Here is a 26,127-nt window from a genome sequence, read left to right on the forward strand (position 1 = left end):
CCACATGGGTGACTGAAAGAGGAACGAGATCAGTGGCGGTAATGTACCTAATTTATGAAAGTTGCCAATCACAATATAAAGTCAAGAGATGAAAAAGCCTGGAAGGAGGAGAGTAGAGGACCTTGTCCATTTCTGGTAAAATAACAACTCAATGTTTCTATCCCAGGACAAATTAGCTAGCAACAGCAAGCTAGCAAAATAGGACAAATTAGCTAGCAAGTGCAAGCTAGCTATAAATGTTTAATGCTTTTCGACCTTTCCCCAAATTAATATAATTGGCTCAGTTTGTTCTGATATTTTAACCTGCGTGTCGTGATCGCGTTTGGTGTGGGGGGACAAAATACATTTATGTACGATGGGCGCAGCCGGTTTGGGTTCCGTGTTACCCCAGAACAATTGAGACAGTCACGTGCTGGTTTGTAACAGCACAATGGGAGACAGCGGAAGCTGGAGAGTCCATAGCATTCTACATCTATCCGCAAGTTGTAGCGTCACACATGAGGTGAAGAAGTCAGTGTTGCCAACTTAGCGACTCAGTCGCTATATTTAGCGAGAATTCAGACCCCTCTAGCGACACATTTTCAAAAAAGTGACTAGCGACAAATCTAGCGACCTTTTCTGGTGTTATTGGAGACTGACGTGAAAGTACGTTCTTACTCTTCTCAACGAGCAGCGGGTGCTGCCGTGGGCCCATCCCCATCCCAAAGCATTCACAGGCGGCCCAGTCCTCACGCTGCAGTCAGAGCAGGAGATGTTCACCCCTCCGCGTCCAGACTGCAAATGAATCGCGCATGCGGAATGCCACTGCTGGCTGATCCCGCCCTGGCTAACATTTAAAAAAAACGATTAACCTGAATTAGGGCCAGACTAGTTACCATAATTTTCTCACATTGACAGTTTTTTTCTATGGTCTCCTTTTGGTCCATTTAGATTGTTAATGTAGATTGTATACAAAAATAATTAAAACATGTTATGGTTAAAAATCTTCATGTTTTACTGTGACTTGTTGTAGGCTCCTAAGTGGACCATAAGGTTAAAAACAAAAACAAATGAAGAAAAATTAAAAAATAAAATAAATAACTGCCAGAGTGTCTCTTTTGGGTCACTTTTGCCGGTCCCAAGCCCGGATAAAGGAGGAGGGTTGGAATTGTGACAAAAAAACAAACAAGAATCGACAGAAGAAATTTCATTTGTAGTTCTAAACTTATTTAGGGTGTTTTTTACTCACTTTTTCTCTCTCCTACAGTGTCCATCACAATTACATTCACATGGCCAATTATGCAAATTAGGTGATGGCATCATTTAGCGACTTCTAGTGACTTTTAGGACAGCCAATAGCTACTTTCCTTACTGAGGAGTTGGCAACACTGGATGAAGTTGCACATGTATGTAATTCACTACTAAATGTTTGCCATCAGATATCTTACAATGGCTTTCTGCCAGAAGTCAAAGAGCTCTGGATAAGTTTCATTTTTTCCCCCTGCGCTTCCTACTAGCGTTTTTTCCCCCTCCATGTACACATGCTGCTCTTCCTTCAGAAAACTATAAATCACAACTTCATTCATTTGCACAATTTATTTAGTTCTCTTTTGCTTGTAAATGTCCTCACTCACTGAAAATGACTTGATGAGCTGTTAACATTTCTTGCGTTTTTAGTGTCCCTTCTGTGCTATGCTTGTAACACTTCCGGGATAAGAGAAGGACGGTAAGACAATATGAAAATCTGGATACCGCCCATGCCTATTGGAGACACTATATAAGGCCTTCCTTCTAAACTAAGTCTGCAGTTATTTCAGGCTTCATCCATGCTGTCAATAGCCTCCATTCTCTGTCAACCTAGTGCTAGACTAATCAGCACATGCTCTGGGCTTCACCATTTGAGAGATGATGTTCTCGGTCTAATTGGATAAGAATTCGAGACGGTCTTACAATAAAGAGCATACCAACAAACCCATTTTAGAGCAGCGGGCCGTCTGCCTGCATCCCATTACGCCGGGTTTCGTTCATCTGGGCAGGACTGTCATTTAATAATCAATACGCCTTCCGGCTACATGACGCAGCTGCCTCCAACTGCCCTCTATCAAAACGCAGACCGAAGCCCATCTTTGTAAGATGTTGAAATAGAAAAAGAGGATGAAAGATGGAAAGGAGACAGAGAGAGAGAGAAGGGAATATGTCCTACACTAACTGGGAGTCTGTTATGCACAAGGCCAGGCGTAGCCTTGAATGCTTTATGTGCAAGTAATGCTTTTCATTAAACAGGAGACACTCTGAAGCTTCTAAAGATAAATGAAACAGCTCTGCTCACATATGAAAACATGTTGGTTATTCATACAGTACTGTAACTGGGATGCTTTTCAGTGTCAAGATTATCTGTTTGCCCATGAGCAAATGAACATACATTTTATCCCTGTATGTTAACCCATGCAAATAGTCTTGCTGTTTTGAATCATACATACTGGTTCTCTCTTAGACAGCCTTGGCTTTGTGCAACACACAATACCGTCCTCTGCCGAAGCCTCAGGAAAGGTTTGCAGCTGTGTCCTTGAAAAGGGAGTCTTTGATTTGAATAATGATGTGTTGTCAGAGTCATTTAAATGATACCACCTTGTCAAGGACATGTTGCAAAGCTGTTCACTCTGCCTTTCTGTAATTCTCCTTGACTTTCACACATTTGGCAAGCTCTGTGTGTTGTCTAAATAAAACAAATGGATGCCCCGTATTTGCTCTTCCGTGTAACTTTGCGTAATCCCCCGTCCACTGTATAGTAATATAATTCATATAACGGCTATAAAATTGGTATCATGTGGGTACACCTGGGCTGCATCTCAATAGTCTAATGCGGCTTGCACAGAATTGGCACCCATGCCCTACTGCGCTCACCTGCCCAGTCCTGGAAAAAGATGAGGAGAGGCGCCACTTTAGTTCAGACTATTGAGATGCATCCACAGACAAAGCTCTCATTGAGGTGAGAGATGAAGTAAACATGAAGCCTGGTCTGTCTTCCGAGAAGTGTGGTTGAAACAAAAACCCACTTCCACAGCAGCTTCATTAGAGAAGTGAAAAAGGGCGCCGACCGACGGGTTGGGGAAAGGTCATGAGCACGTAATTAACAGTTCCCATCAGTGGAGACCTTTTCTGCCGCACCACGCCAGTCGCACACCAGCCATGAGGGGCAGGTTGGGGTGATATTTTCTCCCCAGGAATCCCTTTTCTGGTTTGTGCCATGGGCCCAAAAAAAGGGAAGGGGTAGGGGGGGTGTTTTCACACAATGTGTGCCCACTGAGGGCACAATGGATGGGGGTTCAACCCCTAAACACAACCCTAGGATGTTTCCTGGCTCTTGCCACCAGAGAAGGGGGACAGTCACGAGGGAGGTTGGGTCATACAGACTAGGGCCATACAATGGAGCATTTGTCAACGTGTTGGCTGTTGGGATGGACAATATGGGGACGCCCTGGCAGGGAAGCCCTGGCAGGAAGAGGGACGCCATGGTTGAGACAACCACCCAGCCTGTCTGTTTGTGGGACCAACTTACCCACATTGACACTGCCAACAGCAGGGTCCACAGCCATGTATTGTAGTATCAGGAACTGACAGACTCCAGATATCCAGGCCAGCCTCAGAGCAAACCAGAACAGCTAGTCTCCCACCCCACTGACAAGCTTCATTAAAACAAGGGAGTTTACAAATGTATTCTCAGTAGACCAGCAGAGCGATAGTTGACTGCAACGGCAAACTGTGGCGTCCTGCTCAGATTTGTCCCAGATAGGCCGGGACATTGGAAGGACATGTGTTGTTGGTTTAGTTGTTTTTTTTACTCCATCTTTACAAATCAGCCTCAGACATTTAAAACCATTTAATGTGATAGATTACTCCAGAGATTTTATTCACCCACAGTTTACGCAGGCCACCGGACAGCACCCCCCATGTTGGCTGGTTTTATGTAAAGTAACAGTGGGGAAATCCACCACAGTGTACCACAAAAGGCAATTTACATCGAAACGATATTGGATTACTAGATGAGTTTAAACTCCTGCATTAATCCGACCTGTGTGTATTCATTACTCATGTCATTTGTCTGTAGCTGGGTTATAAAATCAGACAACGAAGGCGTATTCCTAATGGTAAGGCTACTACTTAATCCATAAGATTATAATGATCAACCTGATTTTATACTGTGTGGCTCACAGTGAACCTAACATAGTAGTGTAGTGTTTAGCTTGTGATAAGACACATTTTAAAATGTAGCCACGCATGACCTTGCATGTTCCTACTACCATTTTCCCAGTTTTTGCACTTGGGGAGCAACCATAAATATGTGATGGTTCATCATGTCTAGTTGAAAAACAGAATATGTATGAGACATCAGTCTCTTCAAATCATTTTGAAATGCTCATTTTACTGCAGCACTGTTTCAGGAAGTATAACTTCACTGCCACAGAGGACAATTCTCATTACAGAGGAAAACCACACATTAACATGTTTAGCTCACTTGATATGAGAAAGGAAACAGATGAAACACGTTTCCAGTCCTTTGCTTTTCTCCGACCCCCCCCCCCCCCCCCCCCCCCGGACCCCACCACCCCCCTCCCTTGCACAAGTGGCTCGATAATGTCAAACCACAGGGATGTCGATTCCATTAGTGAGCACAAACAACCCCAGAAAGGATCATTGCACAGCGGCTATCCAGCGTGGCGGGTGAGCCGGGAGCTGACGCTAATCCCTCAAAATACTTTCTCCTCAGATTAGCTCGGCTAGCCCACCACGTCACCGCGTTTAGCCGGAAGCCTCTCTGTGCTTAGGCCTAATACAAACTACTGAGGAGCCAGATGTAAAGCCCCACTTAAAGACTAAGTAAAGTAAAGCAGAAAAGGGCTGGACAAACATTCATGTTTGAAGTTCAACAGGACAGGGGAATATGAAGGAGGATGGTTTGACAGAGAAAAATTTGTTTTATTACAGTGTTTTAACTACAAGGGGATTCTTGAGTTGAATGGTGAATAACAGCATGCAAGAAAATAATGAGAGTTGTGTTACATTTAAAATCCTTTGAAATATCCACACCTGTGTCTGTGTTTGAGTGTGAGACAGACAGACTGAGACGGTGGATGTTTGATCTCAAAAAGTCAAAGTAATTTCCCTAATACATTGTTAATACAGATACAACAATAGGGCAAATACAAGTAAGCACCACGCGTCAAGAGGCATATCATTGGGTGCACTTACCCTTGCAATACTAAAGCTTTCAAAAAGGAGGTTCTCAAACATCACTATGCAAAAATAAAGGCAATACAATTTAGCAATTCAGCAAGCGGATCAGTTTAATTTAAGATCATTAGTTGGATATTGAATGAAAACAGACAGATACATTGTTGATCATACGCAGGTTAAAATTCAACTGAACCAACTTCTCGGCTTTTAAAAAACGGCCTGAGTCAGAAACATTCATTCCAGTGTCAAAATTTCCAAAGTAAAAAATAAATAAAGAATGGTACTTGCCTACTACAAATATAGCCATAGCTCTGGCAGCAAATATCAAAACGTATCAGCAAGCATTCAGCAACGTACAAAGCTGGTTGCATAGTAACGTATCATCACCTGCCTGAATCTATTCTGTAGTTAGCCCCTCTATTAGCATATCATTTACTTTCAAACTAGAGAAAGATATTTTCCCCCTCGCTATATGTTTATTGAGTGATGATATTTCATTTCATTCACAGGCTACGTACAAAACCTGCTGGATGTGTTGTTTAACAGCATCGTGGGAACCCCCTACCATAGCAAGAGCTGTTCCAGAAGACTGAAGCAGTGGCCAGACACCAGTCCCGCTTCAGAGTAATGGAGGACACTTGAATCAGGTTGGTGACAGTTGATGTAGTCAAAATACTATCGGTCCTGAAATTCACCTACCCACCATTGATAATGTAAATCAGTGCTGTGCGTATATGTGCATCATGTCTGTTGTAAGGAGATGCCCCCTTCCACTGTGCCTACTACTCTTGGGCCCGAGTGAGTAATGCCAACCAGTCAGTGACATGCTAGCACGTGTCCCTTGTGAATTAGCATCTATGATTGGCTATGTTCCACTGTGTATTTACTGGTGGCTTCCTTGACTCTATGGTTTCGGTCTTTCCCCTCTATGCCCCTACGTGATATAGGAGCCGAAGTCAGGCTCCTTCATGACCAATATCAGAGACGAGACGGGCCTGGATCTGCTCTACACTCCCATGCCCATCAGGCGTTGGCAAACACCTCCGAAGGGACAAAAGGTGATTATTAATAACACAGTACATCCGAAGTGTTAAACAATATCACCCTTTCAATACATGTCACTCATCAACTCTCTCATTTTGGGAGATGGGCAAAATAGATGCTTTTGAAATGGAGTCCTCTGACTGAAAGACCGGTTGATACTGATGTCTGAATAGGGAGAGACCTTGCACTCAGCAGAAAAATTATACAAGACACTTTTTATCGTCTTTTGTTATTTAATTAAAATGGTGCCGTCGATGTTATATTAGAAGAACACTGCTTCTACAGTATTATGTGAAGGATAGTTTATTCTACATGGAACTGTTACACTTGGAAGTTATCAAAACACTGTTTAGAATATCTACACAAGTTCAGCAATTCCACTCTTTTCATATTACTTTGGAGCAGGGGTGAAAGTAGATTTTCTTTCTTACCGGTATGAGATACCCAAGATATTACTTGGTCAATGAACCATAAACGATTAATGAACATGCACCTGTGGAACGGTCGTTAAGACACTAACAGTTTACAGACGGTAGGCAATTAAGGTCACAGTTATGAAAACTTAGGACACTAAAGAGGCCTTTCTGACTCTGAAAAACACCAAAAGAAAGATGCCCATGGTCCCTGCTCATCTGCGTGAACGTGCCTTAGGCAAGGCGGCATGAGGACTGCAGATGTGGCCAGGGCAATAAATTGCAATGTCTGTACTGTGAGACACCTAAGACAGCGCTACAGGGAGACAGGATGGACAGCTGATCATCCTCGCAGTGGCAGACCACATGTAAAAACACCTGCACAGGATCGGTACATCTGAACATCACACCTGCGGGACAGGTACAGGATGGCAACAACAACTGCCCGAGTTACACCAGGAAAGCACAATCCCTCCATCAGTGCTCTGACTGTTCACAATAGGCTGAGAGAGGCTGGACTGAGGGCTTGTAGGCCTGTTGTAAGGCAGGTCCTCACCAGACATCACCGGCAACAACGTCACCTATTGGCATAAGCCCATCGTCGCTGGACCAGACAGGACTGGCAAAAAGTGCTCTTCACTGACGAGTCGCGGTATTGTCTCACCAGGGGTGATGGTCGGATTCCCGTTTATCGTCAAAGGAATGAGCGTTACACCGAGGCCTGTACTCTGGAGCGGGATCGATTTGGAGGTGGAGGGTCCGTCATGGTCTGGGGCGGTGTGTCACAGCATCATCGGACTGAGCTTGTTGTCATTGCAGGCAATATCAACGCTGTGCGTTACAGGGAAGACATCCTCCTCCCTCATGTAGTACCCTTCCTGCAGGCTCATTCTGACATGACGCTCCAGCGTGACAATGCCACCAGCCATACTGCTTGTTCTGTGCCTGATTTCCTGCAAGACAAGAATGTCAGTGTTCTGCCATGGCCAGCGAAGAGCCCGGATCTCAATCCCATTGAGCACGTCTGGGACCTGTTGGATCAGAGGGTGGGGGCTAGGGCCATTCCCCCCAGAAATGTCTGGGAACTTGCAGGTGCCTTGGTTGAAGAGTGGGGTAACATCCCACAGCAAGAACTGGCAAATCTGGTGCAGTCCATGAGGAGATGCACTGCAGTACTTAATGCAGCTGGTGGCCACACCAGATACTGACTGTTACTTTGTTCAGGGACACATTATTCCATTTATGTTAGTCACATGTCTGTGGAACTTGTTCAGTTTATGTCTCAGTTGTTGAATCTTGTTATGTTCATACAAATATTTACACATGTTAAGTTTGCTGAAAATAAACGCAGTTGACAGTGAGAGGACGTTTCTTTTTTTGCTGAGTTTATAATATGACGTCCATCTGGACGTCATATTGTGACACTGACCCAAGGATAAAGACAGTGAATATGCACACTCACCGGGGATATGGCCTTTGTTCTCCACTGGTGCCAATAATATAGACTACTGTTCGCTCAATTAAGTTAAGAATGTTGATAAAGACAGATTGGAGTCTTTTCATTCTCATCTCTTTACAGCAATAGCCATTTGTTTTCCAAACAGTTTTTCCACGATTTGTATTTTAAAATATTGTGATATGCCTGGCTGGTTCTCTCTGCTTTTCACTGACAGTTACAACTCAACAATCATCCATTTGGTATTTGCAGCACGTGCTGCCCAAATTGCGGACCCTTCCAACTCTAGGCTAAAACAGTCGGAAAAACAACTCAAGCCAATGATCCTCTGTGGCCAAATCATGCTTGCTGGTGTAGTAGCCAATTTTGAATGGTTTAATTTATTTCTGTAGAATGGTTTTATTTATTTCTGTAGACAGGAGTAAGACAATTAGGCTATATCATTTTGTAGTCTGTGGTTGTGAGGCCGGTTGGACATACTGCCAAATTCTCTAAAATGATGGAGGCGGCTTATGGTAGAGAAATTCCTGCAGTCAGCATGCCAATTGTACGCACCCTCATTACTTCAGACATCTGTGGCATTGTGCTGTGTGACAAAACTGATCATTTTAGAGTGGCCTTTTAATGTCCACAGTACAAGGTGCACCTGTGTAAATGTCATGCTGTGTAATCAGATTGTTGATATGCCCCACCTGTCAGGTGGATGGATTATCTTGGCAAGGGGGAAATGTTCACTAACAGGGATGTGTACATAATTGGAGAGAAATACATTTTTTTTGTGCGTATGGACAATTTCTGGGAAGTGTTATTTCAGCTCACGAAACATGGGATGAGGATGGGCCCGTGGTAATGGCTGGAACGGTTTCAAACACAAACATATGGAAACCACGTTTGGCTCCGTTCCATAAATTCCATTCCAGCCATTACAATGAGCCTGTCCTCCTATAGCTCCTCCCACCAGCCTCCTGAGATTTGCGTTTATATTTTGGTTCAGTATAGATGGAAAGAACGTCATTAGCCACTGGAGACTTGAAGACAGCTGGAGTTGTACTCTACACACTTGTTTATATTTGCTAGATAAGCTACTTTTTTTTCTCTCTGCTGGTGATCCTTCAACATTTTGGAAAACAGTTAATGCACTGAAGTGTACAAATTGATCTTCCCTGCCTAAGCAACTTCCGTCTAAGTCATCTAAACTGAGAAGAATGGGATAAGTGATGCTCTTAAACATAATTTTTATCTCGGCAGGCTTTTTATTTGGTTTAATTGAGCCTGGTCAGTTAATCGATTTCTCTTCCCTCTGCCAGCCTCTAGCTGACTCTACGGTTAACCCGTCAACTTCCAGTGAATCGGTTTTCATTTCAACAATTTACTGCCCGAAATGTGCTAGATGCCTTGCTTAAGATTGATGAGGGTTGATTTGCTTGAACCATTTTTGCTGCAACTCTGCCTCCCGATTGCTGAATCCCCAAGGTTTGGAAGGAAGGCCTATGTGTTCCCCCTTCACAAAAGGTGGTGAACCTTGTGACCTAAATAATTAAAATCACCCTAATTCTAAACTTTCCTGCCTAGTTAAAATATTAGAATCCTTGATTAATTCTCAGCTAAGATCTTTATCTTTTAAAATGTATTCCAAATGTACATCAGTCAGGTTTTAGACCAGGTCATAGCATCATCTCTGCAGCATTTCTAGTTATAAATGTGCTTAACTGTATGGATAAACGGCAACATTGCGCTGTCCTATTCATTGACCTGTGAAAGGCCTTTGATGCTGTTGATGACTCACTGCTATAATGCAGAGGCTTTCCTCAAATTGGCCTAGGCCAAGCTGCGTGTAACTGGTTTAAAAATAACTTTAGATACACATTGAGTTGTATCTACTGATGGTGTTAAATCAAATTTTCTGGACATAACGAAAACTGTCCTGCAGGGGTCAATTCTGGGCCCTTTACTTTCGCATTAACAATATTTACTTCTGTCCAAAAATGTTTTTACCTGTCCTTGTATGCCGATGATACTGTTGTGTATGTTATTGCCCCCACGTTTGACCAGGCTCTCTCTGAACTACAGTCTGCCTTCATTGTACTCCAGAAAAACTTTGACCTGAAATTAGTATTGAATGCAGGTAAAATTAAGTACATGTTGTTCTCTAGAGCGCATAAAAATAACTGATGATTTAAACCTTGGGTACTTTGGATGGGGTCCCTATTGATCGTGTCTCTGCTTACAAATATCTGGGCATCTGGAAAGAAGACAAGCTGTCTTTTTAAAAAGCATATTGAGGAGTTAGTTAAGCTGAGAATAAAAATGGCCTTCTTCTATAGAAATAGGTAATGCCTCTCGCTAAATAGTAGACAGCAGATTACTCAGTCAACGTTGCAATCAGTCCTAGACTATGGCGACATCCATTTGAAAGCAAATGCCACTTCATTAAAGCTGTACGATGCACTTTATAATAGCGCACTTCCTTTTTTTTTTAAATGGGCGACAGTTGTAGTATTCATCACTGCATTCTCTACCAGAAAGTTGGTTGGCCCTCTGATGTCATGTAGGTTGATACATTGCTATGTTTTCATGTATAAAGCCCTTTATACTAACGCCCACTGTACTGAACATCATTACTTAAAACTTTAGCCTTTGAGTTACCACACCCGGTCTCAGGGATGGCCAACTCTGGAAATGTCTTTGTTCTCCGAGTTAACTAAAAGCCAATTTACCTTGCATCATATTTGTAGAACAATATTCAAAATGTTCTGAAATTGGATGTTTTGGTACCTCTAGGACAATTCAGCAAGTTGATTGATGGTGGCAAGTAGCCTAGTGTTTAAGAGCGTTGGGCCAGTAACCGGAAGGTCGCTGGTTTGAATCCCTGAGTTTTCTAGGTGAAAAATCTTGATGTGCCCTTGATTAACCCGTATTGCTCCTGTAAGTCACTCTGGATAAGAGTGTCTGCTAAAATGTAAAATGATTGAGGATCTTATTACTGAGGTGTTTTTTTTTATTTTATTTTATTTATTTTTTTATTTTTTTAAATTTTATCCCCTTTTCTCCCCAATTTTCGTGGTATCCAATCGCTAGTAATTACTATCTTGTCTCATCGCTACAACTCCCGTACGGGCTCGGGAGAGACGAAGGTCGAAAGCCATGCGTCCTCCGAAGCACAACCCAACCAAGCCGCACTGCTTCTTTAACACAGCGCGCCTCCAACCCGGAAGCCAGCCGCACCAATGTGTCGGAGGAAACACCGTGCACCTGGCCCCCTTGGTTAGCGCGCACTGCGCCCGGCCCGCCACAGGAGTCGCTGGAGCGCGATGAGACAAGGATATCCCTACCGGCCAAACCCACCCTAACCCGGACGACGCTAGCCCAATTGTGCGTCGCCCCACGGACCTCCCGGTCGCGGCCGGCTGCGACAGAGCCTGGGCGCGAACCCAGAGACTCTGGTGGCGCAGTTAGCACTGCGATGCAGTGCCCTAGACCACTGCGCCACCCAGGAGGCCGTGTTTGTTTTTTATGACAGTGTTTTTCTTTCATTTGCATTTTGTATTTACATTTTGATGTTAGTATTTTTTGTAATCCATTTTGATGTTAGTATTTTTTGTAATCCAGGGCTCATCTGTAAAAACAGACCTGGGTCTCAGGATGACTCCCTGAAAATAAAGGCTTCAATAAAATAAGCGTTGACATACTTTCTTCATAAGCATATCAATATGATATTTACAGCATAAAATGTTGTCTTTGTAACAAACACACATTGATTTTGTGGATAAATATTTACACTCAAGCTGGGCGATGTTTGTGCACTGTCCACATGTAGTCTACACCTTTTGTAGGAATATTAGCTAGTCGTTATGGGATTTGTCCCCCGGGAAAGATCTAACAGCGGACATAAGGAGAGACGAGAAGAGACAAAAATAGCCAGTTATAGAATATTGTGTTGTAGTACAGCGATCTCGAGACTTGGCATTCAACTCACGGTTGACAACATTTCAATGATAACCTGCATTTACATAATGTGATGAAACGTTGAAATGAAGTTGTATGCTTCTTCGCAGCAAGATGTTGCAGAACTATAGTAGTGTCTTATAAAGACACATTCCACATTCCAAAACACATTCCAGCCACTGGCTCTTGCCATAACTGATTTAACAGAGAAATATCAGCTAGACAGCTGATTTCTCCAAGCTATGCTCGCTAGCTCCTGTCAGCTTGGCTAAACACAAGGTCAGCGCAGGCTTTAGCATGCACAAAGAACTGAATTAGGTGACCATCTTAAGATGGCGAATCGTTCTCTCCATAGCAAAGCTAGCTTAGCTTACCTCGCTGTACTTACTATTGCAGAATTCCCCAACTGGTGGCCCTTTTTACCTAAAAGACTGTAAAAACACCAGGAAATCAGCTCTAAGTGATTTTAATTTCTACGTATAACAGAGACACTGATCGTATACAAATGCAAGCAAGGTTTGAGAAATGATTATGTTTTAGTCAAATATTGTGTGTGTTTGGGCATCTTGCTGTCAATACATTAATTATTGTACTACTGCCTTTTTTGTGATTGAATGGCAAAAGGCACACCCAAGAAACACCCACATCAAACCACACCCAAGACAACTCTCGTTTGCCTTCAGTCATGGCCGCTAGCACTTCTTAATGAGGATAAATGAAAAACAAGGCCAAAATCAGGAAGTGCACTCGCCCTTTAAAGGCATGCTAAATATAATTACAAAATAATTACGCTCAGACAGGCCGCATCCACTAAGCCTCGAAACGAGCTTCTCATTAAATGTGTGACTGCACAGAGCAATGCCTGTCTAACACGTATGGTGGCCTAAAAAGGTCAAAAATATATATTTTGTCACATACACCGGATAGGTGTGTTGTGTTACAGGGTCAGCCATAGTAGTATGGCGCCCCTGGAGCAAATTAGGGTTAAGTGCCTTGCTCAAGGGCACAGTGACACAATTTTCACCTTGTCAGCTCGGGTATTGGAACCAGCAACCTTTCAGTTACTGGCACTACGCTCTAACTGCTAGGCTACCAAATCTTATACATCGAGACATTTCAGCTCAAATCAAAGTTAATTGGTCGCGTACACAGATGTTATCGTAGGTGCAGCGAAATGCTTGTTTCTAGCTCCAACAATGCAGTAATACACACATCATCCAAAAAGTTTAAAACAAATAATATCAGAAAGAGCAACATCAGAGTCCAGAACAAACAAACAAACAATATAAATGAATAATGGTATGTATAGACAGCATATGAATAGGGAAAGGTATGTACAGCAGTAGTTATATAGGATGAGCCATAACCAGCATACAGTATATACAGTGCATTCGGAAAGTATTCAGACCCCTTCCCTTTTTCGACATTTTGATATGTTACAGCCTTATTCTAAAATGGATTACCCCATATTTAAAATCGTATTTATATAAGTATTCAGAGCCTTTGCTATGAAACTCGAAATTGAGCATCCTGTTTCCGTCAATCATCCTTGAGATGTTTCTACAACTTGAATGGAGTCAACCTATTGTGAATTCAATTGTTTGGACATGATTTGGAAAGGCACACACCTGTCTATATACAGTTGGCAGTGCTTGTCAGAGCAAAAACCAAGCCATGAGGTTGAAGGAATTGTCCATAGATCTCCGAGACAGGATTGTGTCGAGGCACAGTGGGGAAGGGTACCAAAACATTTATACAGCATTGAAGGGCCCCAAAACCATAGTGGCCTCCTTCATTCTTAGATGGAAGAAGTTTGGAACCACCAAGACTTCTTAGAGCTGGCCGCCCAGCCAAACTGAGCAGGGAGGTGACCAAAAACCCGATGGTCGTTCGGAAAGAGCTCCAGTTCCTCTGTGGAGATGGGAGACCCTTCCAGAAGGACATCCATCTCTGCAGCATATTACCAATCAGGTCTTTATGGTAGAGAGGCCAGACGGAAGGCACTCCTCCAAAAAGGCTCCTAAAGGACTCTCAGACCATAAGAAACAAGATTCTCTGGTCTGATGAAACTAAGATTGAATTCTTTGGCCTGAATGACAAGCATCACATCTGGAGGAAACCTGGCACCATCCCTACGGTGAAGCATGGTGGTGGAAGCATTTCAGTGGCAGGGACTGGAAGACTAGTCAGGATGGAGGGAAAGATGAACAGAGAAAGTACCGAGAGATCCTTGATGAAAACTTGCTCCAAGTCTCTGAATGTCCTTGAGTGGCCCAGCCAGAGCCCGGATTTGAACCCGATCGAACATCTCTGGAGAGATCTGAAAATAGCTGTGCAGCGACACTCCCCATCCAACCTGACAGAGCTTGAGGATATGCAGAGAAGAAATGGGAGAAACTACCCAAATACAGGTGTGCTAAGCTTGTAGCGTCAAAGGGGCGGCAGGTAGCCTAGTGGTTAGAGCATTATACTAGTAACCGAAAGGATGCAAGATCGAATCCCTGAGCTGACAAGGTAAATAAATCTGTCGTTCTGCCCCTGAACAAGGCAGTTAACCCACTGTTCCTAGGCTGTCATTGAAAATAAGAATTTGTTCTTAACTGACTTGCCTAGTTAAATAAAAGGTCAAATAAAAAATATAAATAAAAAAATACCCAAGAAGAATCGAGGCTACATTATAATCGCTGCCAAAGGTGCTTCAACAAAGTATTGAGCGATGAGTCTGAATACTTACGTAAATGTGATTTCAGTTTTTCATTCATTTGCAAAATTTTCTAAAAACCTATTTTTTTTGTCGTTATTGGGTATAGATTGATAAGGGAAAAAAACATTGAGTCAATTTTAGAATACGGCTGTAATGTAATCAAATGTGGGAAAAGTCAGGGGTCTGAATACTTTCCGAATGCACTGTACATAGGAAGTGGGTAGAACAGTATGTAAACATTATTAAAGTGACCAGTGTTCAATGACAGTCTCTAAGGTGCAGGGTAGAGTACCTGGTGGTAGCCAGCTAGTAACAGTGACTAAGGTTCAGGCCAGGGTACTGGGAGGAGGCCGGCTATTGGTGACTGTTTAACAGTCTGATGTCCTGGAGATAGAAGCTGAGTTAATGCAGTGCATTAACGAAAGTTCACAAAACATAAACATAACAGCATCTTACACAATTAGGAGCCCATAGGCAGTCTATCTATACTACAGCTCTTATCCAGCCCTCTCCCAGTCACAGAGCTGCCAGCTAAGCACAAATGGAAGAGAGAGACGAAGCGAGAAGAGAGGAGAGAGAAAGGGAGGTTAATGCAATCGTTGGCAAGCTGCACCTCGGGTGGACGGTGAATCCTGGCCTCCCAGCATGGCGAGGCAGACTCTGTACTCACAGGGTCGCTGAACCGCAATCCCTACATTAAACCTCCATCTCCACAGAAGCTTCTGGTCACATAACTGCTGGAGAGCCTTCCGCTGCCACTGAGCCGGCCCGGGCCGGATGAGGACATGACACTTTACATTATAATCAGTCTCTCTCGCTGTCGAAAGGTGGCTATGTATAACAGGGTTGGTTAAGTTTCCACTTGACACTGCAGAAATACATATTTGATGATTTATGTATTCCTATTGGTTGGTTGAATTTACACTGAACAAAAATATAAAGCGCAATGTGTTGGTCCCATATTTCATGAGCTGAAATAAATCCCAGAAATGTTTGATATGCACAAAAAACGTATTTCTCTCAAATGTTGTGCACAAATTTGTTTTACATCCCTGTTAGTGAGCATTTCTCTTTTGCCAAGATAATCCATCCACCTGAGATGTGTGGCATATCATGAAGATGATTAAACAGCATAATCATTACACTGGTGCACCTTGTGCTACGGACAATAAAAGGCCACTAAAATGGGCAGTTGTGTCACAACACAAATGCCACAGATGTCTCATGTTTTGAGGGAGTGTGCAATTGACTGCAGGAATGTCCACCAGAGCTGTTGCCAGAGAATGTAATGTTAATTTCTCTACCATAAGCTGCCTCCAATGTAGTTTTCAGTGTATGATCTGTGTAGTAATATTATTCGTATCTTCCATTTGCATTGCTAGTTACAGCCTAATGTTACCTAGCTAACTATAATTGAACTTAGCTAGTTGGCTAGCTTTAGCTACCAGCAAATTCATACAGGGTAGTAACGTTATGAGTTGGGATTATGATTCATTGTTTAGCTAGCTACATGTCTAAACAAAACACTCCACTATGCAAGTAACCATTTCACTTATTTCCTGTAATAAAGAATACAAATTAGGTGAAGTAAAGACGTTGTCAGCTATATAATATGGTCATTATTTGAACTGGCTAGCCAGCTAACTTAACATTAGCTAGTTTGCTAACAAGCTAGAAACAAACCAAAACATTGTTTACAAAGTTACTTTTAGTTGCCCGGTTTGCTAGATTGACATTTACTAAAATCATTTTTAAACGGATGGGTTTATTGATGTTAAAATACACCATTTGTGCTATTTTGGACTACCAGGCTGCCGATGTCATGCAGCCTATAATTTTTGTGTTTATACTTTTTCATAACGACAACGACACGTTTGATGTCAGACGACAATAGAATGTTCATAATGTCACTGCGACAACTGTCTACAGACATGTCGATAGACGTAGAATAAACCAGCCTTTAGTCTTGACATCTTTGGTTGTTTAGTACACTACCGTACTCTCTCTGTTTAGCACATGGCCTCACATGTGAATCCTTAACGAGATGGGTGGGGCTAAGGCTTAAGAGGGTGTGAACGATGCTGAATGGGTGTAGACAAAGAGGGTGTACCAAAACATTCAAGGGGGGCCATTTTCTCAAAAGTCCTTCAACTTTCAAAGCAGAATTACTTTCCTATTGTTCCTCAACTGTAGTGTATTTTATAGCTCTAAATCTCAACTTTTATCCAATGTAAAAAAACACAATTTATAATGTTGATGCAAAGATCAAATCGAGCTGGTCGGTAACATATGTGTATGGTACCTGAGATATTGGGGCATCCTAGGATGTGCTTTTCTATGTTATTGCTGTAAGAGTGAGTTGGCTAGCATGCTCTAATTGTAATGGTCGCATTAACTGAATTAGCAGGCAGCTATTTCCATGCTAACAGACGAATCACGAATCTACAGCAATCAACATACTGTTGTCCTGCACATGTATTGTGTTTCCTTTTGTCTATCGTCAGGTACCTACCTGCATTTATTATATTTTGTACTATTTTTTGTCTTTGATTACAAAATACCCAGTCTGATATTGATATGCAAGCGACGAATCACGACTCTACAGCCATCAACACACGGTTGTCCTGCACATCTAATGTGCTACCTAGTGTCTATCGTAAGAATACACACCAATCAACTGGGATCGCTGGCTGGACAGTCCTGTCATTAAAAAACACAATGCAAGAGAGTTACACAAAGTACGGTTAAATCTGTTACACTGGTGACTTCTCTGGACAGCTATTAAATATGCCCAAGCAAATCAAGTGATCTGCCTTTCCAACCATGCACCCAACTATTTCACTATTACTAGATACCACTTCTGGATCTTCTTCATGAGCAAGCAAAGCCTAGTAATTGCAGCCTAGGCTAGAATTTATGCATTTGCTCTCACTTTATTAAATCAAATAAGTAGTCCGCTTTTCAGTGGTAATGATGTATTTCTTATCCACGATTTTACACTTTTTGAGAGGTAGGTTGGTGGTGGGTGAAAGCAGATTGGTGAACATGGTATAACTTGGAATCGATTCAACTTGATGTGGGACTGTTTTTCATGCCTAGGACCACAAGGCAGCCTTTAGTTACTATGCCCCCAAAACACACCTTTTCAGCTTTGCTTCTACTTAGGATGCTTGTTAGTCATTCAGTTTTATATATATATATATATATTATTGTCTTGTTTGTTGTGTAGTAAATATTTAAGTTTTCCTTATTGTTTTAATTTGTTTTTTCCTGTTAAGCACATTGTGCTGCATTCCATGTCTGAAATGTGTTGTATAAATAAAGCTTGATTTGATTTTGAACTGAGAGTGTGTGTCGGTGTGTGTGTGTGTGTGAAATATGGTCTTTTACTGATGGACTAAACATGCCCTAAACAAAACCTATTACACTAGTTTTTACTCTAATAACATGACTGGAATAAAATATTATAGGACATGAGCATCCATACAAAGCCAAGTACAGGACAGCGTGATATCCTCCACAGAGCAAGGACAAGGTTCAACAGACTTTAAAAGCATGGCATAATTCAAAAGGGGAATAAATATATATTGTAATGCAAGCGCTAACACTTGACAGAATCCCTAACAAAGACTTCTTACAATGTTATGATAGTCCAAGTGCACAGAAAACGTTTTACAAATCATGGCAGATTATTAGAAAACAATTATAGAAATGGTCATCTGCAACAACAACAAAAAAAATCGGTAAAATTGTCTCTTTTTTTTTTTACAATCTTCCACATTGTGAATTTGAGTGGTTTAAGAGGATAATTCCCTATGTATGTTTCTCAAGTACAAAGAAAACAAATGTGTAGCTCTTAAAGAGTTTGTAAGAGCCTATAGGCTACTGTTTATTTTTTTTAAACCTATATTGTTGGGGCTTGATAAAGTTAGGAACCCAGACAGTATCACGTATGGCTATGCAGCAACAGAATAATTTCCATCTTGCCTTGGTTACATAGATGAAGAATTACGTTGGACAAAAAGACAAAGGATATCCAAATTATACTGTAGCCTACAGTGCATGTCATCTGAGGAAGGGGGGCAAAAAAACACCATATTCACCAAAAATGATATAAATGACCATTAAAATAATAATTTTAGCCAAATGTAGAGCGTTATCCCATAAAACGCCCGTTTTACAACATCGGTTTTTCTATTGACAACTAAAGGACTGCTCACCTCTAAAAATATCCAAAACGTCAGGACTATCCAAGGGAGTAGATTCTTCATCTCTATTTGCCGAATTATAAACTCAGCTTTTTGAAAGGAAAGATGGAAAAAAGTCCTTATCACAATGTCGACTTCATATAGCGCTACAAAACGTTGAGCAGCTTCCCGTATCACACAAAGCAAAGCATACGACCTACAAGCTTTCGAGTAGCCCCGCTGTCAATGTGGGATAGGAGCAGGGAGCAGTGACAGCCCAATGTCGGCTTGAGTCCCTGTTAGGTCAGTGGCATTGTTTCCGCGACTAGATAACCTCAAAGAATAGGCATGAGAAGTGCTTCTTTTGAAGCAAAACTGCCCCAAAGAAAGATAATATTAGCGGTAAGAACGACTAATCCACTCCCCTTTTCGTTGATTAAACTACCCGAAGATTCTGCTAAGGTGACTCAAATAAGGTGAATCAAAAGGTTGCCTGTTGGGAAATTAGAATACTAATTAAATACGATATCTACTGTTGCCTAGTCCTAAAATTTGATATATACAATATGGTAACTAATATGAATAATCAGATTCTCTGACATCTCATGGAATTGCAGTAGCCTAGTATAGTAGAGAGATCCTACAGTCTATTTTAGGTTTACAATGGAACCCGGACTGTCAAAGGAGGAGGGAGGGGGGCACAGCACTGTATCTTACATTGTCCCAAAAGGACTAATGCAGTAACAACCACACAATAATCCTATCAAAGTGACCAGAGTGCTTGTCTTTACGATCCTATGTGATTATTATGATGATTATACACTGAGTATAAAAAACATTAACAACACTGACTCTTTCCATGACATAGACTGATCAGGTGAATCCAGATGAAAGCTATGATCCCTTATATATGCCACTTGTTAAATCCACTTTAAGGGAAGGAGACAGGTTAAAGAAGGATTTTTAAGCCTTGAGACAATTGAGACATGGATTCTGTATGTGTGCCATTCATAGGGTGAATGGGCAAGACAAAAAATTGAAGTGCCTTTGAACGGGGTATGGTAGTAGGTGCCAGGCTCATCGGTTTGTGTCAAGAACTGCAACGCTGCTGAGTTTTTCCACACTCAACAGTTTCCTGTGTGTATCAAGAATGGTCCACCACCCAAATGACATACAGCCAACTTGACACAACTGTGGGAAGCGTTGGAGTCAACATGGGCCAGCATCGCTGTGGAACGCTTGACACCTTGTAGAGACCATGCCCTGATGAATTGGGTGTACAAACACTTGTTTTAACTCCCCTCCCCTCCATGGTCATTTCATTTTCCATAGTTTATTTTGCTAGTATTTGAACAGTTGCAAGTAGACTACTTACAGTGGGTACACTGTAGCCTACCTACTTATAGTTTTAGTGGCACTTTATATAAAAGGGACCATTCTGTTCTGTTCTACTGTTGCAGAATAAGAACAAAATACTTATTTCTTGTCTCTCACATACAGGCACAGTCTAGCAACCTGAAAGTAAAAATAGTTTTCAAAAGAGAGAAAAAAAAGACAGGTGAAAGCAGAGTTTTTTTTTCTCCCCCTGGTGTATTCACCGGTGTCCGTTGTCATGGAAGCAGTGTTCATCTAAAACAAAAGAAAAGAGAGTGGCAATGATGATGCTGTTTCACAACACACCTCTTGTGTTTAATTGGCCTGTCTTTGCAATGACTGAGGATCATTGGCTGTGATAAATGGACGCCATCTTGCCTTCAACCACTTTGTCGGCTTGACAATGCCTTGTAATTCGAATGATGTCTGAGGTAGCCTAACTAGTACAAGGAAGAAGCCTTCAATTATTAGTAATGTGTGATTGGATGGGTTAGCCTTGTCCTAAAAATGTTCTCTTCGACTTATCTCATCAGGAGCGTGAAAAACATATACAAATACATAAGACTTTAAAATCCATATAATTAAACAGAACACTTAATCGTTTCTCTATGGCTGTGTTTACACAGGCAGCCCAATTGTCATAATTTGCCCAATATATGCCAAAAGAGCTGATCTGATTTGTCAAAAGACCAATTACAAAAACAAAACATTTAATGGGCTGCCACTGTGTTGTGCATATAAATTTGAATACATAGTCCTGTTTACAACATAAACATGGGAATCATGTTTGTTTAGACTGTTTTAAATCACAGCAACGTTCACAACTGTAATATCTTATATTTCACAGAGTTATGGCTGAACAACGACATGAATAACATACAGCTGGCGGGTTTTACGCTTTTTCAGGATAGAACAGCGGCCTCTGGTAAGACAAGGGGTGATGGCCTATTTATATTTGTAAACAACAGCTGGTGCAAGAAATCTAAGGAAGTCTCAAGGTTTTGCTCGCCTGAGGTAGAGTATCTCATGATAAGCTGTAGACCACACTATTTACCAAGAGAGTTTTCATCTATACTCTTCATAGCTGTTAATTTAATGCCACAAATCGATGCTGGCACTAAGACCGCACTCAATGAGCTGTATACAGCTATAAGCAAACAGGAAAATGCTCAGCCAGAGGCGGCACTCCTAGTGGCCGGGGACTTTAATGCAGGGAAACTTAAATCCGTTTTAACTCATTTCTACCAGTATGTTAAATGTGCAACCAGAGGGGAAAAAAACTCTAGACCACCTTTACTCCACACACAGAAACGCGTACAAAGCTTTCCCCTCGCCCTCCATTAGGCATATCTGACCATAATTCTATCCTCCTAATTCCTGTTTACAAGCAAAAACTAAAGCAGGAAGCACCAGTGACTCGGTCATTAAAAAAGGGGTCAGATGAAGCAGATGCTAAGCTACAGGACTGTTTTGTTAGCACAGACTGGAATATGTTCTGGGATTCTTCCGATGACATCGAGGAGTACACCACATCAGTCATTGGCTTCATCAATAACTGCATCGATGATGTCGTCCCCACAGTGACCGTATGTACACACCCCAACCAGAAGCAATGGATTACAGGCAACATCTGCACTGAGCTAAAGGACAGAGTAGCCGCTTTCAAAGAAGCTTATAAGAAATCACCCTATGCCATACGACGAACCATCAAACAGGTAAAGCGTCAATACAGGACTAAGATAGAATCATACTACACCGGCTCCGACGCGCGTCGGATGTTTATTTATTTATTTACATTTTATTTAACTAGGCAAATCAGTTAAGAACAGATTCTTATTTACAATGACGGCCTACCAAAAGGCAAAAGGCCTCCTGCGGGGAACGGGGTCTGGGATTAAAATAAATAAATAAATACAATGTAAATGTCATGTATACTCCCTCTCCGGCCTCTAGGTCATCAGGCTGCTGATGATCCCGCACACCTGTCACCATCGTCTCGCGCACCTGTACCTCATGACAATCACTTGGACTCCATCACCTCCTTGATTATCTTCCCTATATCTGTCACTCCCCTTGGTTCTTTCCTCAGGTGCTATTGACTCTGTTTTCATGTCAGTGCGTTGTTTGCGTTTCGTGTTCATTTTATTTATTAAAACACTCACTTCCTGAAATTGCTTCCCGACTCTCAGCGCACTCGTTACAGTAAATATAGAACAAAACACACATCACAACACTACATAAAGAGAGACCTAAGACAACAACATAGCAAGGCAGCAACACATGACAACACAGCATGGTAGCAACACAACATAACAACAACATGGTAGCAGCACAAAACATGGCACAAACATGATTTGGCACAGACAACAGCACAATGGGAAAGAAGGTAGAGACAACAATACATCACATGAAGCAACCTCAACTGTCAGTAAGAGTGTCCATGATTGAGTCTTTGAATGAAGAGATTGAGATAAAACTGTCCAGTTTGAGTGTTTGTTGCAGCTCGTTCCAGTCGCTAGCTGCAGCGAACTGAAAAGAGGAGCAACCCAAGGATGTGTGTGCTTCGGGGACCTTTAACAGAATGTGACTGGCATGACCGGGTGTTGTATGTGGAAGATGAGGGCTGCAGTAGATATCTCATATAGGGGGAGTGAGGCCTAAGAGGGTTTTATAAATAAGCATCAAACAGTGGGTCTTGCGATGGGTAAACAGAGATGACCAGTTTACAGAGGAGTATAGAGTGCAGTGATGTGTCCTATAAGGAGCATTGGTGGCAAATCTGATGGCCAAATGGTAAAGAAATGGTGGCTGGGCTTGCAAACTATTACAGACTACAAAGGGAAGCACAGCCGTGAGCTGCCCAGTGACACGAGCCTACCAGATGAGCTAAATTACTTCTTTGCTCGCTTCGAGTCAAGTAACACTGAAACATGCATGAGAGCATCAGCTGTTCCGGATGACTATGTGATCACGCTCTCCGTAGCCGATGTGAGTAAGACCTTTAAAAACAGGTCAACATTCACAAGGCCGCAGGGCCAGACGGATTACCAGGACGTGTACTCCGAACATGCGCTGACCAACTGGCAAGGGTCTTCACTAACATTTTCAACCTGTCTCTGACTGAGTCTGTAATAGCAACATGTTTCAAGCAGACCACCATAGTCCCTGTGCCCAAGAACACTAAGGTAACATACCTAAATTACTACCGACCGATAGCATTCACGTCTGTAGCCATGAAGTGCTTTGAAAGGCTGGCATGGCTCACATCAACACAATCATCCCAGAAACCCTAGACCCACTCCAATTTGCATAACACCCCAACAAATCCACAGACGATGGAATCTGTATTGCCCTCATCACTGCCCTATCCCACCTGGACAAAAGGAACACCTATGTGAGAATGATATTTATTGACTACAGCTCAGCGTTCAACACCATAGTGCCCTCAAAGCTCATCACTAAGCTAAGAACCCTGGGACTAAACATCTCTGCAACTGGATCCTGGACTTCCTGACAGGCCGCCCCCAGGTGGTAAGGGTAGGTAACAACACACCCGCCCCACTGATCCTCAACACGGGGGCCTCTCAGGGGTGCGTGCTCAGTCCCTTCCTGTACTTCCTGTTCACTCATGACTGCATGGCCTGACATGACTCCAACACCATCATCAAGTTTGCTGATGACCCAACAGTGGTAGGTCTGATCACCGACAACGATGAGACAGCCTATAGGGAGGAGGTCAGAGACCTGACAGTGTGGTGCTAGGACAACAACCTCTCCCTCAATGTGATCAAAACAAAGGAGATGATTGTGGACTACAGGAAAAGGAGAACCGAGCACACCCCCATTCTCATCGACAGGGCTATAGTGGAGCAGGTTGAGAGCGTCAAGTTTCTTGTTGTCCACATCACCAACAAACTATCATGGTCCAAACACACTAAGACAGTCGTGAAGAGGGCACGACAAAGCCTATTCCCCCTCAGGAGACTGACAAGATTTGGCATGGGTCCTCAGATCCTCAAAAGGTTCTTCAGCTGCACCATCGAGAGTATCCTGACGGGTTGCATCACTGCCTGGAATGGCAACAGCTCGGCGTTCGACCGCAAGGCACTAGAGAGGGTAGTGCGTATTGCCCAGGACATCACTGGGGCCAAGCTTCCTGCCATCCAGGACCTCTATCCTGGGCGGTGTCAGAGGAAGGCACTAAATATTGTCAAAGACTTCAGCTACGCTGTTCTCTCTGCTACTGCACGGCAAGCGGTACCGGAGCGCCAAGTCTAGGTCCAAAAGGCTTCTTAACAGCTTCTATCCTCAAGCCATATGACTCCTGAACAGCTTATCAAAGGGCTACCCAGACCCCTCTTTTACGCTGCTGCTACTCTATTATCTATGCATAGTCCCTTTAACTCTAACTACATGTACATATTACCTCAATTACTTCGACTAACCGGTGCCCCCGCACATTGACTCTGTACCGGTACCCCCTCTATATAGCCTCGCTTGTTATTTTACTGCTGCTGTTTAATTATTTGTTACTTTTATTTTCTATTTTTACTTATGAATTGTTTTACTTAATACTTATTTTTCTTAAATCTGCATTGTTGGTTAAGGGCTTGTAAGTAAGCATTTCACTGTAAGGTTTACACCTGTTGTATTTGGTACATGTGACAAATAAAAGGTGATTTGGTATGGTGTAGGCCTACAGCCTAATATACAGCACATAATCAGTGCATAAATGTAGGCCATCAAATGCCTTTTTTGACAGGACCACTTGCGGTGAACAATAAAAGCCTTGCAACACAAACACATTACAATCAACCATCAGGACAACCAGCATGCTCATTTGGAAAACGTAAATGGCAAAATAGGAGAATGAGGACCTGCAAATCTAAAGAGTGGCTTGACAGATTCCCTGTCAAAGTACTTAGACTGCATACAGCTCCAACCCTTTTCCCACATCAGTTTCCTTCTCTCGTTATACTGTCATGTGATAATTGTTACTTATTGTACAATTGCTGTCTGGAATCAGGCTGCAGTAATGCCATTTAATGGCCCTTGTGAGTTATGAAACCAGTAAATGGCATCTCTGCAGCCATTTACAATATATTGGCTGCTATATTCCAGAGCGAAAGCTTGAGCTTTTCTTTGCATGTACAACACACTCCACCGTTTCTCCACCTCAAAGAGGATAGTAAAAATTGTGCTCATGTTGTCTTCCCACACAATCAGTCTGGATATCATGAATTGGGTCATACATTTTCTGCCAGGACAATCAGAATTTGTAAGCAGATTTGTTTTTACATAACATGAAAACCTCTACATTTTTCAATTCATCTGTTTAAATTCTTAAATGGATTAAGTTCTTCTACAATGTGATGACCCATCCACATTTGGATAGTAACTATCAAGCTCTGGGTATCTTTGCATGGAGCAATTCGGAAAGAATCGTCCAGTCATTTTATCTAGAAGCTTCTCACATAGGATTTGTTCTAGCCTAAAAATTCATGTAATAACTTGAGATTTTAGATGGAAAGCTGTGGCGTTCTCCAATAGAAGAGAGTGATTTGGCCTCAAAGTGAACTTTGTCAGTCAAGCAATTTTGAGAACACTGGTCTCTGTCTTGTCTTACTGAATTATAGATGCTACCTACTGTCAGTTCTTACAAACAGATGCTGCATTTAAAAGTTTTTTTGCAATGCTTTTCCCAAGCTTTCTCCTATGGCAAAGTCTTGGCATCAGTGCATCTTATTCTCATTAACACACAGTGCAAAGCCAGACTAAAATCAGAATAAA

General features: G+C 42.2%; 1 protein-coding gene across 1 annotated transcript in view; it reads right to left on the bottom strand.

Annotated features, from left to right (window-relative positions):
• The window catches only part of vopp1 (VOPP1 WW domain binding protein), an 89,611-nt gene extending 70,394 nt beyond the window's left edge, over nt 1-19,217 (bottom strand). Inside the window, exon 1 of the mRNA XM_038997697.1 lies at nt 18,997-19,217. Coding sequence (XP_038853625.1) covers nt 18,997-19,047 — 51 coding nt within the window. The 5' untranslated portion in view covers nt 19,048-19,217. The remainder of the gene's footprint in view (nt 1-18,996) is intronic.
• Nucleotides 19,218-26,127: the final 6,910 nt, after the last annotated feature.

Source organism: Salvelinus namaycush, chromosome 7, assembly GCF_016432855.1.
Source record: "Salvelinus namaycush isolate Seneca chromosome 7, SaNama_1.0, whole genome shotgun sequence".
NCBI classification, from domain to species: domain Eukaryota; kingdom Metazoa; phylum Chordata; class Actinopteri; order Salmoniformes; family Salmonidae; genus Salvelinus; species Salvelinus namaycush.